This window comes from Choloepus didactylus, chromosome 8 (genome assembly GCF_015220235.1).
Source record: "Choloepus didactylus isolate mChoDid1 chromosome 8, mChoDid1.pri, whole genome shotgun sequence".
In the NCBI taxonomy this organism is placed as follows: domain Eukaryota; kingdom Metazoa; phylum Chordata; class Mammalia; order Pilosa; family Megalonychidae; genus Choloepus; species Choloepus didactylus.
In genome coordinates this window covers 22,123,780-22,140,646 of record NC_051314.1, presented here as the reverse complement: position 1 = coordinate 22,140,646, position 16,867 = coordinate 22,123,780, and the positions used below count along the sequence as shown (strand labels likewise).

Below are 16,867 nucleotides of genomic sequence, written 5' to 3'. Positions count from 1 at the left end.
TGATATACAAAAGCTTTGAATTTTTATGTTAATCAAACTCACACGTTTCTTTTATGTCTTCTGCCTTTGATATCATGCCAAGAAAGACTTCCTCACCTCAGAATTATGTAAATATTTACCTATATTTTAGAAAAACCATGTGTTTGTGCTAAAGCTAGTTTGAGGGGAAGGTATGATGCTCTCTATCTACATTCCAGAAATTCTTATTCAATAATGTTTTAATGGACTTAATTTATTGAGATCACTCATCTGTTTCTCCAGCTCAGTTACAAACAGGTACTGAATCCTATCAGCTTATCAGTCCTACAGTTCAGCTCTACTCAAATGAGCCATTAGTTTAATTCAGAGGACATTCTGATTTGTTGTTTCATCATCTTCTACTGAGTTCTGGGCACTGTGCTCAGTGTTTTACAAACATTATCTCACTTAATCCTCATGACTATCCTACAAGGTTGGGGACTAGCATTTCTATTTTACAGATAAGGAAACTGAAGCTGAGCAAAATAAATGACTTTTCCAAGGTCCCACAATTAGTAAGAGGTAGAACTGAGCCTTGACTCAGGTCACTCTGATTCCAGAGTGTATACCCTTAATCATTGCATTGTATTTTCTGTCCATCACAGCTCAACAGTTAGAGAAAATACAGATGTTTGGTTTTGGTTTTAATTGTTGTAGCAAGTATTTTTATGACTGCTTTCATTTACACTGTACCAAAAAAAGAAAAATTAATGGCTAGGTTTTTCTTGAGGTTTAGCAAATTAGTGCCATTTGTTCATTTTAGATTCATGCCTCACTGTTAAATTTCCTGCATGTCTGCTGATGCTATCAGCAGATTAATTTGGAGATTTCTTCCCATTCAATGGGAAATGTGCTGACCTTATAGCCAAATGTTTCTGTCTGTCTGTCTTTCTATTTCCTAAAGGCAGTATGTTTCCAAAGGTAGATGATTCCTTTAGCAGGACCTAAAGTCCATTCTAGAAATTAACTGCTGTGGTCTTATCCTTACTCCTGCTTTAGCACTTTGCTAAATCTCTTTTTGATGTTTGAAAGCATGTTATTCTAGGGATCCCTTATCAGGTCACAGTCACTTCTGCACTGCTTTACCCAGGTATCAGTGCAATGTAATGAGAAAACACAAGGACCGATGGATATGTGCACCACCAGACAAGTACAGGTATCTGAGTAGTCAAAGGACACTATTTGAGATAAAACAGTGAGCACCTACAGAAATTAATTTAAAATGTCATATTGTAACAGAAGTTAGTTCCATAATTATTTTAGAGGTTTTGAAGGAAATATGAAAAAAGGATACGAGAATTGTTAAATAAAAGGAAATCTTCAAGCTGCACCATGTTTTCTTGCTGAATCATTTTTTCAATAAACATTTATTGAGTGCCTGATATGTGCCAAGTTCTAACCTTTAAGTAAGACTTCTTAAATAATAACACTCACTCAAAAATATTTATTGAGACATAGACCAATGGAAGAGAATAACGAGTCTACAGATAGGCCTGCACATATACAGTCAACTGATTGTTATACCTGATGATACAGGTAGCATTAAAGTGGAGAGGGGAAAGGTTAGCTTTTTAATAAATGGCGCTGGATCAGTTGGGTGGCCTTATGGGAAAAAGTGAGTTTGAATCCCTACCTCGTACCATACACAAGATGGTTAAGAGACTTAAAGATGAAAGGTAAAATAATAAAGCTTTTAAAAGAAAATAGAAGATTATTTTCATGACTGTATCTTAAACAAGTCAAACATTTCTTAAGTAGGCAAATATTTTTAAAATAAAACAAAAAAAGATCAAAGTATAAACAGAAAAATATGGCAAATTGATCTTCATCAAAATGAGTTCACCAAAAATAGAAAGTAAAATACAGGCTAACAAAGCAAAAAATATGCAATGGAAGACTCTTAAAAGTCCTAAAAATCTGCTTTTTAAAGTTGAGTCAACTCAATAGAAAAATGGGCAGAAGGCATAAACAGGTACTTCACTTTACAAAAGAGATATCTAGATGACCAGTAAACATATGAAATGGTGTTCAACTTTATTAGTCATCACAAAAATGCATATTAAAATCACAATGAGGCCACTACACACCTGTGAGAATGACTAAAATTAAAAAGGCTGACAATACCAAGCATAGATACAGCTGTTGAGCAACTGCTACAAGTATAAATTGCTGTAAACACTTGAAACGCCATTTGGCAGTAACTTCTAGAGTTTGACAAATGTGTATACCCCATGACCCAGCATTTGCTCTCCTGGGTATATACCCAGCAGATACCAAATGATTGTAAAAAATCTTCATAGCAGCACTCTTCAAAATAGCACAGAACTGAAACTAACCCAATATCCATCATGAGTAGGATAGATAAATAAATTCTGATATATTTATACAATGGAATAGTATACGTAAGTGCTTTCTCAACCTAAATGTGGTAAAAGATCTATTTTTTTTCTAAGCTGTGAGACTTTAACTTTTGTATAATATGATATATAATACAACTTGTTAGATTTTTTGAAAAGTTTCTGAACAGTCAAGCATGCTGTCTGTATTCATGGCATTGCAGAGAAGTAACAGGACATGGATCAGCAATGGTCCACAAACTATACTTCAAACAGCGTTACTTTATAGCAGTGAGTATGAACAAACTGCAATGGCGCACAACAACATGGATGAATCTTACAACCAGGCACAATAGGATCTGTGCTTTCTAGTTCCACTCATATAAAGTTTGGTGATAACAAAATCACTAACCTGTGGCGTTAGAAGTTGGAATTATCCTTGAAGAGCAGAATATTGTCACTTGAAGGGAACATGATGGGATTTCTGGGATTCTTGGTCTTGGCATTGCATGGTTCAGGTACTGGTTATATAGGTGGGCGCATTCTGTGAAAATTGGTCTTGGCTGTATGCTTACTGTTTGGGTACTTTTCTGTTTTTCTATAGTATGTTAATATTTACATTAAAAATTATTATATGACTATTAAACACATGGCCTTTATCCTCATGAAGATAATAGATTAGTGGAGGAAACAAAGTATATGTAAGTAAATAAGCAAATGTGAAATTACAAGTTATGGTTTCATGAAAGAAATCTAACATGATATAGTGATGGAGAATAATGGAGAAAGGAATATTAGATAAGGTGGTCAAAGAAGAGTCTGCTCTGAGATGATATTTTAGATGAGACTGGAAGATGAAAAGGAATGAGAAAGGCAGAGAGAAAAGGCAAACAATCCAGAGATGTCAGTGGTTGTTTTAAGAAGAGAAAAGGAGAAAATTTAGTGTCAGGCATAGGGTACAACTTGGTAACTGGTATTGTAAAAACTGGGACAGGAGGAAATAGGATGGAAAGAAGTGGGATTTGGATTTATAGTTGCAAATAATGGAAAGACCAAAATGGGTAGTTTCGCAAGAGGTTTGTCAACATCAGCATTAGAGGGGAAAGACTGTGATATCTAGAATGAAGGAAAATCTAGTTTAAAAGGAAGTGCATTCCCCTGCTAATTTTCAAGACTGAGGAAAATATCTTGTCGAGAGTTAAGTAACGGATGAATTTCACATGGGTTTCAATGTGTTTCATATATTTGGGGTAAGTAAAAGTGTATACACATATGAGAGAATTTTGATTCAGGCACTGGGGAGCGGATAGTGAATGTGACAACACTTATTCCATCCTGGCCAGTCTTGGTGTCTCTGGCATTCTACTAGACCCTCTTCCCTTTTTCCCTCACCCATCCCCACAATCAATTTATCACTCATTTCAGCTTCATCAGCCTTACCTTTTATTTCCTTTTTCCTTCACCCTTCCTTCTCACTTTCAAATGTTTTATTGAAAGTCCTAAGCACTTTTATGCATATCATCTTCTTTGATTTAATCTTTTCATAACCCCAACAATCTTGTTTGTAGAGATGATCGTGGGGAAACTGAGATTCAGAGAAGTTACATGTCTTGTCTAAGGTCACTTCCTGGACTCCTGACTCCCAAGCACAATCAATGCTTTTTCCATTATGCTATAAGGCCTTCATCCCTTCCAACTCTACACATGGTGGTGTTATGTTTAACATATTATAATCTGCATTATGAATAATGAAAGTACACTGTTATTTACTTTCAATAGATTTTATAAGAGATATCTTCCTAGAAGGCTGAGTTATACATGTGAACAAAGGATATATGTGTGTAATTTGTAAATATAGTTCACTTTACATGGGTTTGAAAACAATTATATACTAAGAATTTTTGATAATTTTTTAAATAGCTTTTAAAGTAATTAGAACTTTCCTGAACCATGGCATATCCAAACTATCATAATTATCTCTAATTTCATGTGTTTCTTAATTACTAAAATTCTGGAAAAAAAGAGAATGACCTTGATGCAGATGATTAAAAAGAATTGCTATAGTGACCCAAGATATCACTAAAAATGAGGTAAATCAAAACCTAAATGAAAAAAAAATTGCTAACATTTTTTCCCAAAGAGTTATTTGGCACTTTGTTTCCTACCATTTCCCTTCTTCCCTCTTGACTCCCTGTGTCTCTTTAATACCACTACCAATGTTTTAAACTTCAGAAAAATCAGAGATAAAACTCAGACTGTTTTTAACACTTGCTGGTAGCTCTGGGGGAACTAGGAGCAGGATTTAGGGGGAGTAGGAGATAAAGAAAATTGATTAAAATGAAGTTGGTAATTTATTGCTTTTGAAAGTTAAGAGATGAGACATTCTTATTAAGGATGTACAACCACCTCCTAAAATAAGTAATGGTATATATTATATCTGCTTGAATTTTTATAATGGCTAGTAAACGGCAATAGTATGCTATAGAATAGAAGGATCTAGATTTTATGTAAATGAAATAATAACAAAATGGAATTGAAACTTAAGGTAAACTATGGGCAATGCTTGGGTGCGGATAATGATTCTTTGCCAGAAATGCCTTAAAGGAATGGCTAGATTAGCAACTTCTGGTGCCACCTAATTCTGGAGCCAGCTATTTTTGGAGCTGGTTGTGGCTGTTCATATGAGATGGTTAACTATTCACTTAGTATTGCCTAGGGAATTCTTCCTAGAATATTCTGCCCTCTACCGTAAATGGTTGTAAGAATGACTGTTTTAGAGGGGAGGGGTTGATGGGCCATAAGATGACTCCCAGAGATGAGATAATGTACCAGATTCCTTCACAAGGCATTGAACCCCCAATTTTTCCTCTCCTCTTTTTTATTTACCATAGAGTGATTCTCATCAGTTCCGTGTCATGGCAGCTGTCCTTCGCCATTGTTTACTAATTGTTGGTCCAACCGAAGACAAAACAGAAGAGCTGCACAGGTGGGTAATCTGTGTATTGATTTCTCAGTAAAGGGTATCAAGAGTTCTTATAGTCTTCATGCATCAAATTTTAAATGCTTATTATAAGCATAAGAAAGGGAAAATATTACAGTAGGTCATTGGGTAACTGTTAGGTCAGAAATCATTACCATGCCCTGATGAAACATAGAACAGAGTCATTCACAAATAAAATCCAGATCAACAACAATAATAGCACACAGTTGTTGTGTACATACTATGCATGGTACTATGTTAATCATCACAGCAAACTTATGAGGTAGGTACTATTGTTAGGTTCTAGGTACTATTATTTTTTTCCTTTCAAAAGATGAGGAAACTGAGGCTTAGAAAAATTAAGCAATTACCAAGAGATCACATAGCCCATGTAAGGGGAAGAACTAGAATTTAAGCCCTACTGCTAATTACTATTCTTTACTAATACCATCACTAATTTCATCATAAGAGTATTTACCAAAAAATATATCTTGAGGACAACCAACAGAGTGGGAGAAAATATTTGGAAACCATATATCTGATAAGGATTTAATATCCAGAATGTATAAAGAGCTCCTACAACTCAATACAAAAAAAGACAACCCAATTAAAAATGGGCAAAGAACTTGACTAGACATTTTTCCAAAAAAGGATATACAGAAGGGCAATAAGCACATAGAAAGAGGCTCAATATCATTAGCCAGTAGGGAAATGCAAATCAAAACCATAATGAGATACCACCTCACACCCACTAAAAGGATTGTTATTTTACAAACAGAAAATAACAAGTGTTGTCAAGGATGCAGAGAAATAACAATCTTAGTATATTGTTGATAGGAATGTCAAATGGTGCAGTCACTGTGGAAAACAGTTTGGCAGTTCCTCTAGAAGTTAAACTTAGAATTATCATATGACCCATTGTTCTAGTTTGCTAATGCTGCAGAATGCAAAACACCAAAGATGGATAGGCTTTTATAAAACGGGGGTTTATTTCGCTACACAGTTACAGTCTTAAGGCCACAAAGCGTCCAAGGTAACACCTCAGCAATTGGGTACCTTCACCGGAGGATGGCCAGTGGCGTCTGGAAAACCTCTGCTAGCTAGGAAGGCAGCTGGCGTCTGCTCCAAAGCTCTGGCCTCAAAATGGCTTTCTCCCAGGACGTTCCTCTCCAGCAAGCTTGCTCCTCCTCAAAACATCACTCCCAGCTGCACTCAGTTCCCTCTCTTTGAGTCAGCTCATTTATATAGCTCCACTGATCAAGGCCCACCCTGAATGGGCGGGGCCACGCCTCCATGGGAACATCTCATCAAAATCATCACCCACAGCTGGGTGGGCACATTCCAAGCAAATCTAACCAGCACAAAACTTCTGCCCCACAAGACTACAAAGATAATGGCATTTGGGGGACACAATACATTCAAACCGGCACACCCATCAATCCCACTTCTAGGTATATAACCAAAAGAATTGGCAGGGGTCTCTGGCAGGTATTTGTACACCAAGGTACACAGCATTATTCACAATAGCCAAAAGGTGGAAGCAGCCCATTTTTCCAAAAAGGATATACAAAAGGGTAATAAGGACATAGTAAGATGTTCAATATCATTAGCCACTAGGAAAATGCAAATGGGTACAGGGTTTCTGTTTGCAGTGATAGGAAAGTTTTTATATTGAGTAATGGTGAGGGTAGCACAACATTGTGATTGTGATTAATCTCACTGAATGGTATGCTTGGGAGTAGGTGAAATGGGGAAGTTCATGATGTATATATATGTTTCCACAATTAAAAGAAGAGAGAGACTAAAGAGACAATAACTAAATGCTGTAATATGTGATCCTGGATTGGATATAATAATGGAAGAGAAAATGCCCAAAAGGACATTATTGGAACACAGGAAAAACTGGAATATAGATTGTCAGCTTTGTATCAGTGTTAAATTTCCTGAACTTGATAATTGTTAAGGTGATTGCTTAAGTGAATATCGTTGTTCTTGGGAAAAGTACATGGAAGTACTAAGTGTTCAGGGAGCATGATGTGTACAGTCCACTCTCAAATGTTAGAGGATGGATGGATGGATGGATGGATGGATAAATGGATGGAGTGATGTGGCAAATAGAACAAAATGTTAAAAGTTGGTGTATCTGGGCCTCTGGGTGAGTCTGTGTTGGAGTTCTCTGTGTAGGTTTTGTTATTTTGGCAGCTGTCCTATATGTCAGAAATTATTTCAAAATAAAAGTTTAAAAAAGTATTTCTTAGGTAATGAGATATATATTTTTAACTATAAGAACTGGATATAGTGTGAAGCATTAATATATAAAAAATAGTTCAAATTTCATGAATTGCCTGTTAGAGCTATTAATGGAATGCTGTTAAAATGTTTCATTCTCTGAGAACAACTGAATAAGAATTAAACTATTTTTTCTAGTTCTTTTACATTTTATTGTAGAATAAATTTATAGTAACAAGACTTCTGACATCATCATAAGACTACTTATGGTGCTTTATTCTTAAGAATACAAATACCTTTTTTAAAAGTTCAAATAAATCTGAATCTACAAACAAATAATGTTGACATTAACTCTGCTTTACATATGAATTTAGGATAGAATTCTTCTTAATAGCAGAAATTAACTTTTGAGCACTTAAAATATTCTATTTCCCAAGATATGGCTTAAGTAAACTTTGTAGAAACCCAACCAAAGTGTAAAGTGAACTATGCCCTTACTTGTTATTTTTCAGTCAACTCCATATTATTTTAGTTATGATCAGCAATTTATTATTTGATGTTGTCCTCAGTTTGTTGGAAGGTTATCTTTAAATCTCTGCCCTGTAAGACTTCAAAAGATTTTCTTCACAATTAAAAAGTGTTATTTTTTCTACAGCTACAGATCAAGCATTCCTTTATAATATTCTTGAAGCTGTACCTTTAAAAAAAAATCAAATTAACTGCATAAATGATTTCCTCTAAAAAGATTTATTAAGCATTTTGACCCACTGTAGTTTTTTTTTTTTCATGATCAAGAGACATAAAAACATAGACACTAAAACTAAAAGAAAATGAGTTTATAAATTGAGGAGTAAGTTGAATTTTTTTGGAAATCAGATATCACAAGTTAAACAGCATTGTTCCAAGGGTGTGAGGAGAAAGTATTTTGATGGGAATTGCTATACATGTCATGAATACATTGCCAAGGATTTCTCTGAAGAATGAATTTATTATTTTAGCACAGCACCCAGTGTTTATCAAAAGCAAGCAAAACTATATAGAGATTTTTAAGAAAACATGAAAACTGGTGTCTTATATTATAGAATATAGGGGACCTCAAGTTAGACAGCCACTAGTAAAGGGAGAACAATAATCTAGTAAGAACAGATAAGATTTTGAGGGTAATCTTAGTGATGTGGGAGTGCTCAGGAATGACTGGTTCATTAATTTTCTTGGGGTGTGGTAGGAACATATTGGAAGCAACATAGTTATTTTAGGATATTTGTTTTTTTTACTCTTTTGTTTTGTTTGAATTTTTTTAATTTTTTAATAAAGTTTTTAAAAATAAAAACAACAAACTATGTAGAGATTTTTTAAATCAAATTTTTAAAAAAGTAATCAGATTTCTCTCTTTTCCTTAAAAATTGTTTAAAAGTTGCTTTGACGAAATACTGTAAATAAGGGGTATTCTTACAACCAAAGACAGGATTTATGAGTATTTCTCAAAGGCTTTCCTGGAAGATTGATAAGCTGGTTACTGCTGACTTGACAATTAATCTGAAATAGCCCTGCATGTCCTTTTAATCAGAATTAAAGTGATTAGTATCATTTTGAAGCAATAATGACTCTAGGCTAATACATTTAAATACAGAGAAAACTGGACCAACCTCAAAAGGTTACTTTGGGAAGCTTACTAGAATTGTAATATCTGCTAAATTCTGTTCATTTGTAGTGACCCTGAATACAATTTCTGTGTATGTGTTTAAGGCATAAGTTAATTTTTTTTTTAAAAAAAAGGCAAGATATTTCAAAGTAACATCTTGTTCCATTTTTTACATTTACTTTCCAAGTTTGATTTTTGCTTTTTTTTTTTTTTTTTTGAGACTTTTTGATTTGTTTTAAGGAAAAGTGTAAAGAGATGGGTAAACCTGAATGGATAATATGTGGCTATGCGTTATCATCAAACTCAAAGGGTTGTTATGATAATTAAAGAAGTTCATAAATCACTCCATGCCTAGCACTGATTAAGTTCTCAGCAAATGGGAACCGCCACCGTTACCACCACAACACTGCTGCGGGTGCTACTTCTATTACTAGTATAATAACAAGCATATTGGTTTTTAGATCCAATATTTATTTCTAAATCCTTTTTTAAAAGTTATTTCTTGATCTTGATATTCTGTGTAGGAACTTACTTCTGTGTTTACCCTGTGATCATGTAGGAAAATCTGTTTTCTGTTAATTTAAGTTTATCTGACTCCATGTACAAGAATACCTCATTTGTTGCAGTTTGCTTTATTGAGCTTCACAGATACTGTGTTTTTATAAATTGAAGGTTTGTGGCAGTCCTGTGTGGGCAAGTCTGTCAGCGCCGATTTTCCAATAGCATGTGTTAACTTCATGTCTCTATGTCACATTTTGGTGAATCCCTCAATAATTCAAACTTTTTCATTATTATTGTTATTTTAATTCAATTTTATTGAGATATATTCACATACCATGCAGTCATACAAAGCATACATTCAGTTGTTCACAGTACCATTATATAGCTGTTCATTTGTCACCAAAATTAATTTTTGAACATTTTCATTACCATACACACAAAAATAATAAGAATAAAAATTAAAATGAAAAAGAACAATTAAAGTAAAAAAGAACACTGGGTGCCTTTTTTTTTTTCTTTTTTTGCCCCCATTTTTCTACTCATCCATCCATACACTGGACAAAGGGCAGTGTGTTGCATATGGCTTTCCCAATCACACTGTTACCCCTCATAAGCTACATTTTTATACAATCATCTTCAAGATTCAAGGGTTCTGGGTTGTAGTTTGACAGTTTCAGGTAATTTACTATTCCAATTCATTAGAACCTAAAAAGGGTTGTCTGTATTGTGCATAAGAGTGCCCACCAGAGTAACCTCTTGGCTCATTTTGGAATCTCTCTGCCACTGAAGCTTATTTCATTTCCTTTCACATACCCCTTTTGGTCAAGAAGATGTTCTGCATCCCACGATGCCGGGTCTAGATTCTTCCCCAGGAGTCATATTCCACATTGCCAGGGAAATTTACTCCCCTGGATGTCAGATCCCACATAGCGGGGAGGGCAGTGATTTCACCTGCAGAGTTGGCTTAGTTAGAGAGAGAGGGCCACTACTGAGCAATACAGAGGCATTCAGGAGGAGGCTCTTAGGCACAATTATAGGCAGGCCTAGCCTCTCCTTTACACCAACAGTCTTCCCAAGGGCAAGTCCCATGGTAGAGGGCTCAGCCCATCAAACCACCAGTCCTCTATGTCTGTGAGCGCATCAGCAACCATCGAGGTGGGGCAGGCCAACACCCCTGCATTCTCCACCAGCTCCTCAGGGGGGCTCTGCATATTTTTCTCATTTTTTTTTTCATTAACTCTTTTTTGTAAATTAACAATTAACTGTATCAAAACATTTTTTTAAAACATACAATAAAAAAACATCTCAAACAAACAATAACAAGGGAGTAAGAAAAAGACAACTAACTAACCTAAAATAACTACTTTACTTCCAACATGTTCCTACTCTACCCCAAGAAAATAACCTAATATAGCAACATTTCTGTGAACTTGCTCCTACCATACCCACCAGAAATTAACAAACCATTGTCATTCCTGGGCACTCCCAGAACATTGAATTTACCCACGATAGCTTATCTGTTCTTACTGGGTTATCGTTCCCCCTTCCTTAATTGCTCTCTATCGCTAGTTCCCCTACATTTTACATTATAAACCCTTTGTTTTACATTTTTCAATTTTCACATTAGTGGTAGCATATAATATTTCTCTTTTTGTGCCTGGCTTATTTCACTCAGCATTATGTCTTCAAGGTTCATCCATGTTGTCATATGTTTCACTACATTGTTCCTTCTTATTGCCGCATAGTATTCCATCACGTGTATATACCACATTTTATTTATCCACTCATCTGTTGAAGGACATTTGGGTTGTTTCCATCTCTTGGCAATTATGAATAATGCTGCTATGAACATTGGCATACAGATATCTGTTCACGTCACTGCTTTCAGGTCTTCCGGGTATATACTGAGAAATGCAATTGCCAGATCAAAGGGTGACTCTATATCTAGTTCTCTAAGGAACTGCCAGACTGACTTCCAGAATGGCTGAACCATTATACAGTCCCACCAGCAATGAATAAGAGTTCCAATTTCTCCACATCCTCTCCAGCATTTGTAATTTCCAGTTTGTTTACTGGCAGCCATTCTAATTGGTGTGAGATGGTATCTCGTTGTGGTCTTAATTTGCATCTCTCTAATAGCTAGTGAAGCTGAACATTTTTTCATGTGTTTCTTGGCCATTTGTATTTCCTCTTCAGAGAACTGTCTTTTCATGTCTTTTTCCCATTTTATAATTGGGTTGTCTATACTATCATCATTGAGTTGTAGGATTTCTTTATATATGCAAGATATCAGTCTTTTCTCAGATACATGGTTTCCAAAAGTTTTTTCCCATTGAGTTGACTGCCTCTTCACCTTTTTGACAAATTCCTTTGAGGTACAGAAACTTTTAAGCTTGAGGAGTTCCCATTTATCTATTTTTTCTTTTGTTGCTTGTGCTTTGGGTATAAGGTCTAGGAGGTGGCTGCCTAATACAAGGACTTAAAGATGTTTACCTATATTATCTTCTATGAGTTTTATGGTACTGTCTTTTATATTGAGGTCTTTGATCCACTTTGAGTTAATTTTTGTGTAGGATCTGAGGTAGGGGTCCTCTTTCATTCTTTTGGATATGGATAGCCAACTATACCAGCCCCATTTGTTGAAAAACTGTTATGTCCCAGTTCAGTGACTTTGGGGGCCTTATCAAAGATCAGTCAGCTGTAGATCTGGGGGTCTGTCTCCGAATTCTAAATTTGATTCCATTGATCAATATATCTATCTTTGTGCCAGTACCAGGCTGTTTTGACTACTGTCACTTTATAATAAGCTTCAAAGTCAGGGAGTGTAAGTTCTCCCACTTTGTTTTTCTTTTTTAGAGTGCTTTTAGCAATTTGAGGCATCTTCCCTTTCCAAATAAATTTGATAACTAGCTTTTCCAAGTCTGCAAAGTAGGTTGTTGGAATTTTGATTGGGATTGCATTGAATCTGTTGATGAATTTGGGTAGAATTGACATCTTAATGACATTTAGTCTTCCTATCCATGAAGATGGAATATTTTTCCATCTTTTAAGGTCCCTTTCTATTTCTTTTAGTAGAGTTATGTAGTTTTCTTTGTATAGGTCTTTTACATCTTTGGTTAAGTTTATTCCTAAGTGCTTGATTTTTTTAGTTGCTATTGAAAATGGTATCTTTTTCTTGAGTGTCTCGTTAGTTTGTTCATTTCCAGCATATAAAAACATTACTGACTTATGTGCATTAATCTTATATTCCGCTAATTTGCTAAATTTGTTTATTAGCTTTAGTAGTTGTATTGTCAGTTTCTCAGGGTTTTCCAGATATAAGATCATATCTCCAAACAATGACACTTCTACTTCTTCCTTTGCATTTTGGATGCCTTTTATTTCTTTGTCTTGCTGGATTGCCCTGGCTAGCACTTCTAGCATAATGTTGAATAACAGTGGTGACAGCGGGCATCCTTGTCTCATTCCTGATCTTAGGGGGAAGGCTTTCAGTCTCTCACCATTGAGTACTATGCTGGCTGTGGGTTTTTCATATATGCTCTTTATAATATTGAGGAAGTTCCCTTCAATTCCTACCTTTTGAAGTGTTTTTATCAAAAAAGATATTGGATTTTGTGGAATACTTTTTTCAGCATCTGTTGAGATGATCACTTGATTTTTCTCTTTTGATTTGTTAATGTGTTGTAATACATTGATTGATTTTCTTATGTTGAACCATCCTTGCATGCCTGGAATGAACCCCACTTGGTCATGGTGTATGATTTTTTTAATGTGTCTTTGGATTCGATTTGCAACTATTTTGTTGAGAATTTTTGCATCTATATTCATTAGGGAGATTGGCCTGTAGTTTTCCTTTTTTGTGGCATCTTTGCCTGGTTTTGGTATTAGATTGATGTTAGCGTCATAAAATGTGTTAGGTAGTATTCCCTTTTCTTCAATGTTTTGAAAGAGTTCTTGTCAGTTCTTTTTGTAAAGTTTGGTAGAATTCCCCTGTGAAGCCATCTGGCCCTGGGCATTTATTTGTGAGATGTTTTTTGATGACTGATTGTATCTCCTTGCTCGTGATTGGTTGGTTGAGGTCTTCTGTTTCTTCTCTGGTCTGTCTACGTTGTTCATATGTTTCCAGGAAATTGTCCATTTCCTCTACATTATCCAGTTTGTTGGCATATAGTTGTTCATAGTATCCTCTTATAATTTTTTAAATTTCTTCGGAATCCACGGTAATATTACCTTTCTCATTCATTATTTTGTTTATATGGGTCTTCTCTCATTTTGATTTTGTCAGTCTAGCTAGGGGCTTGTCAATCTTGTTGATCTTCTCAAAGAACCAACTTTTGGTGTTATTTATTCTATTTTTCTGTTCTCTATGTCATTTATTTCTGCTTTAATTCTTGTTATTTCTTTCCTTCTACTTGGTTTAGGATTGGTTTGCTGTTCATTTTCTAGCTTCTTCAGTTGCTCCATTAGTTCTTTGATTTCAGCTCTCTCTTCCTTTTTGATGTCTGCTTTCAGTGCTATAAATATCCCCCTTAGTACTGCTTTTGCTGCATCCTATAGGTTTTTATTTGTTGTGTTCTCATTTTCATTCATCTCTCTATATTTGGCAACTTCTCTTGCCATTTCTTCTTTAACCCACTGATTGTTTAGGAGTGTGTTGTTTAACCTCCAGGTATTTGTGAAGTTTCTAAGTTTCTGATGGTATTGACTTCTAATTGTATTCCATTGTGGTCAGAGAATGTGCTTTGAATAATTTCAGTTTTTTTTTTTTTTTTTAATTGATTGAGGCTTGTTTTATGTCCCAGCATGTGATCTATTCTGGAGAAAGTTCTGTGACCACTAGAGAACAATGTGTATCCTGGTGATTTGGGATGTAATGTTCTATAAATGTTTGTTAAATCTAGTTCATTCATCAGATTGTTTAGGTTTTCAGTTTCCTTATTGGTCTTCTGTATGGTTTATCTATCTATAGGAGAGAGTGATGTGTTGAAATCTCCCACATTTATTGTGGAAACATCAATTGCTTCCTTTAGTTTTGCCAGTGTTTGTCTCATGTATTTTGTGGCACCTTGACTGGGTGCATAAACATTTATGATTATTATTTCTTCCTGTTGAATTCCCCCTTTTATTAGTATGTAGTGGCCTTCTTTGTCTCTCCTAACATCCTTGCATTTAAAGCCTATTTTATATGAGATTGATATTGCTACTGCTGCTTTCTTTTGGCTGTAGCTTGCATGAAATATTTTTTCCATCCTTTCACTTTCTTTGTGTCCCTCTGTGTAAGATGAGTCTCTTGTATGCAACATATTGATGGTTCATATTTTTTTATCCAATCTGCAAATCTATATCTTTTAATTGGGGAGTTTAATCCATTTACATTCAACATTATTAACGTGAAGGCATTTCTTGAATCAGCCATTCTATCCTGTGGCTTATGTTTGTCATTTGTCACATTTATTTTTTCCCTCTATCTCTTAATGTCCTTTAACGTACCCATACTGAATCTTTTTAGTACTGAACCTTTCTCCACATCTCTCTCTCCTTTCTTTGTTTCTCTGTCGATAGGGCTCCCTTTAGCATCTCAAGTAGGGCAGGTCTTTTGTTAGCAAATTTTCTCAGCATTTGTTTATCTGTGAAAATTTTAAGCTCTCCCTCAAATTTGAAGGAGAGCTTTGTTGGATAAAGAATTCTTGGTCAGAAATTTTTCTCTCTCAGAATTTTAAATATGTCATGCCACTGCCTTCTCGCCTCCATGGTGGCCACTGAGTAGTCACTTCTTAATTTTATGCTGTTTCCTTTGTAAGTGGTGAATTGCTTTTCTCTTGCTGCTTTCAGAACTTGCTCCTTCTCTAAGTATTTGACAATCTGATCAGAATATGTCTCGGAATGGGTTTATTTGGATTTATTCTATTTGGAGTTCACTGGGCATTTATGATTTGTGTATTTATGTTGTTCAGAAAGTTTGGGAAGTTTCCCCCAACAATTTCTTTGAATACTCTTCCTAGACCTTTACCCTTTTCTTCCACTTCTGGAACACCAATGACTCTTGTATTTGGACATTCTATTTCATCTATCATATCCCTGAAGTCCATTTCAGTTTTTTTTATTTTTTTCCCCATCCTTTCTTTTGTTCTTTCATTTTCCATTCTGTTGTCCTCCTAGTCACTGATTCACTGTTCACCTTCCTCTAGTCTTGTACTATGAGTATCCAGAATCTTTTTCATTTGGTCAACAGTTTCTTTTATTTCCATAAGATCGTCTATTTTTTAATTTACTCTTGCAATTTCTTCTTTATGCTCTACTAGGGTCTTCTTCATGTCCTTTATATCCTGTGCCATGCTCTCGTTGTTTGTCTTTAGTTCTTTGGTTAATTGCTCCAAGTACTGTGTCTCCTCTGATCTTTTGATTTGGGTGTTTGAGTTTGGGTTATCCATATTGTCTGGTTTTTTTCATATGCTTTAAAATTTTCTGTTCTTTTTGGCCTCTTGGCATTTGCTTAACTTGATAGGGTTCTTTTAGGATATGTAGACTGATTCAAACACTAACCTCTGATTTGTCAGATCTACAGCTTCGTGGAGTTCACTTTCTCTAACCAGCAGGTGGCATCCGTGAGCCACCTATTCCCCTCAAGCCAGTTCTCCCCACCTGTGTTTTTGTGGTGAGTGGTGGTCTGAGTCTTGTGGGGGTCCAATTGGTGCACCAAGTTTGCGTGTGTAGTTGGTGCTGCCCGCCCTGAATGTGGGGCATGTGTCTGAGTAGTTAGGGAGGGAGCGCGACTTTAATAAATCTCAGGTGTTCCTGGAGATTTAAAGCTGTTGCAATAGGCTAATCCTTCAGTTCAGTCTTGCCACAGTTTGTCTCTGCTCCTGACCCACAAGTCCTTGGTATTGGCATATGGTCCCTGGGACTGGTGAGTGGGTCCATCTTCCAATCCGTGCCCTCCTAAGGCCTCTGCTAGGGAAGACTGTGCTACATCACAGGTGAGCGCCGTCCTCCAAGGGAAGTTCTGGGCCGCAGGGCTGTGTAGGGGCATTCCCAGCCTGCTGAAAGGATGGGTGAATGGAGCGTGTTAATTTCCCTGTTCCACACAGCTCCACCTTCCCAGCTCTGGGATGATTAGCTGTGGGTGCGCGAAAGGCTATTGTCCATGCCAGATATTGTGAT

The 16,867-nt window shown here is 35.8% G+C and overlaps 1 protein-coding gene across 1 annotated transcript in view; it reads left to right on the top strand.

The window, feature by feature from the left end:
• Positions 1-16,867, top strand: part of RIC8B (RIC8 guanine nucleotide exchange factor B) — a 151,249-nt gene that overhangs the window by 72,474 nt on the left and 61,908 nt on the right. The window contains 1 exon segment of the mRNA XM_037846579.1: positions 5,246-5,340. Coding sequence (XP_037702507.1) covers positions 5,246-5,340 — 95 coding nt within the window.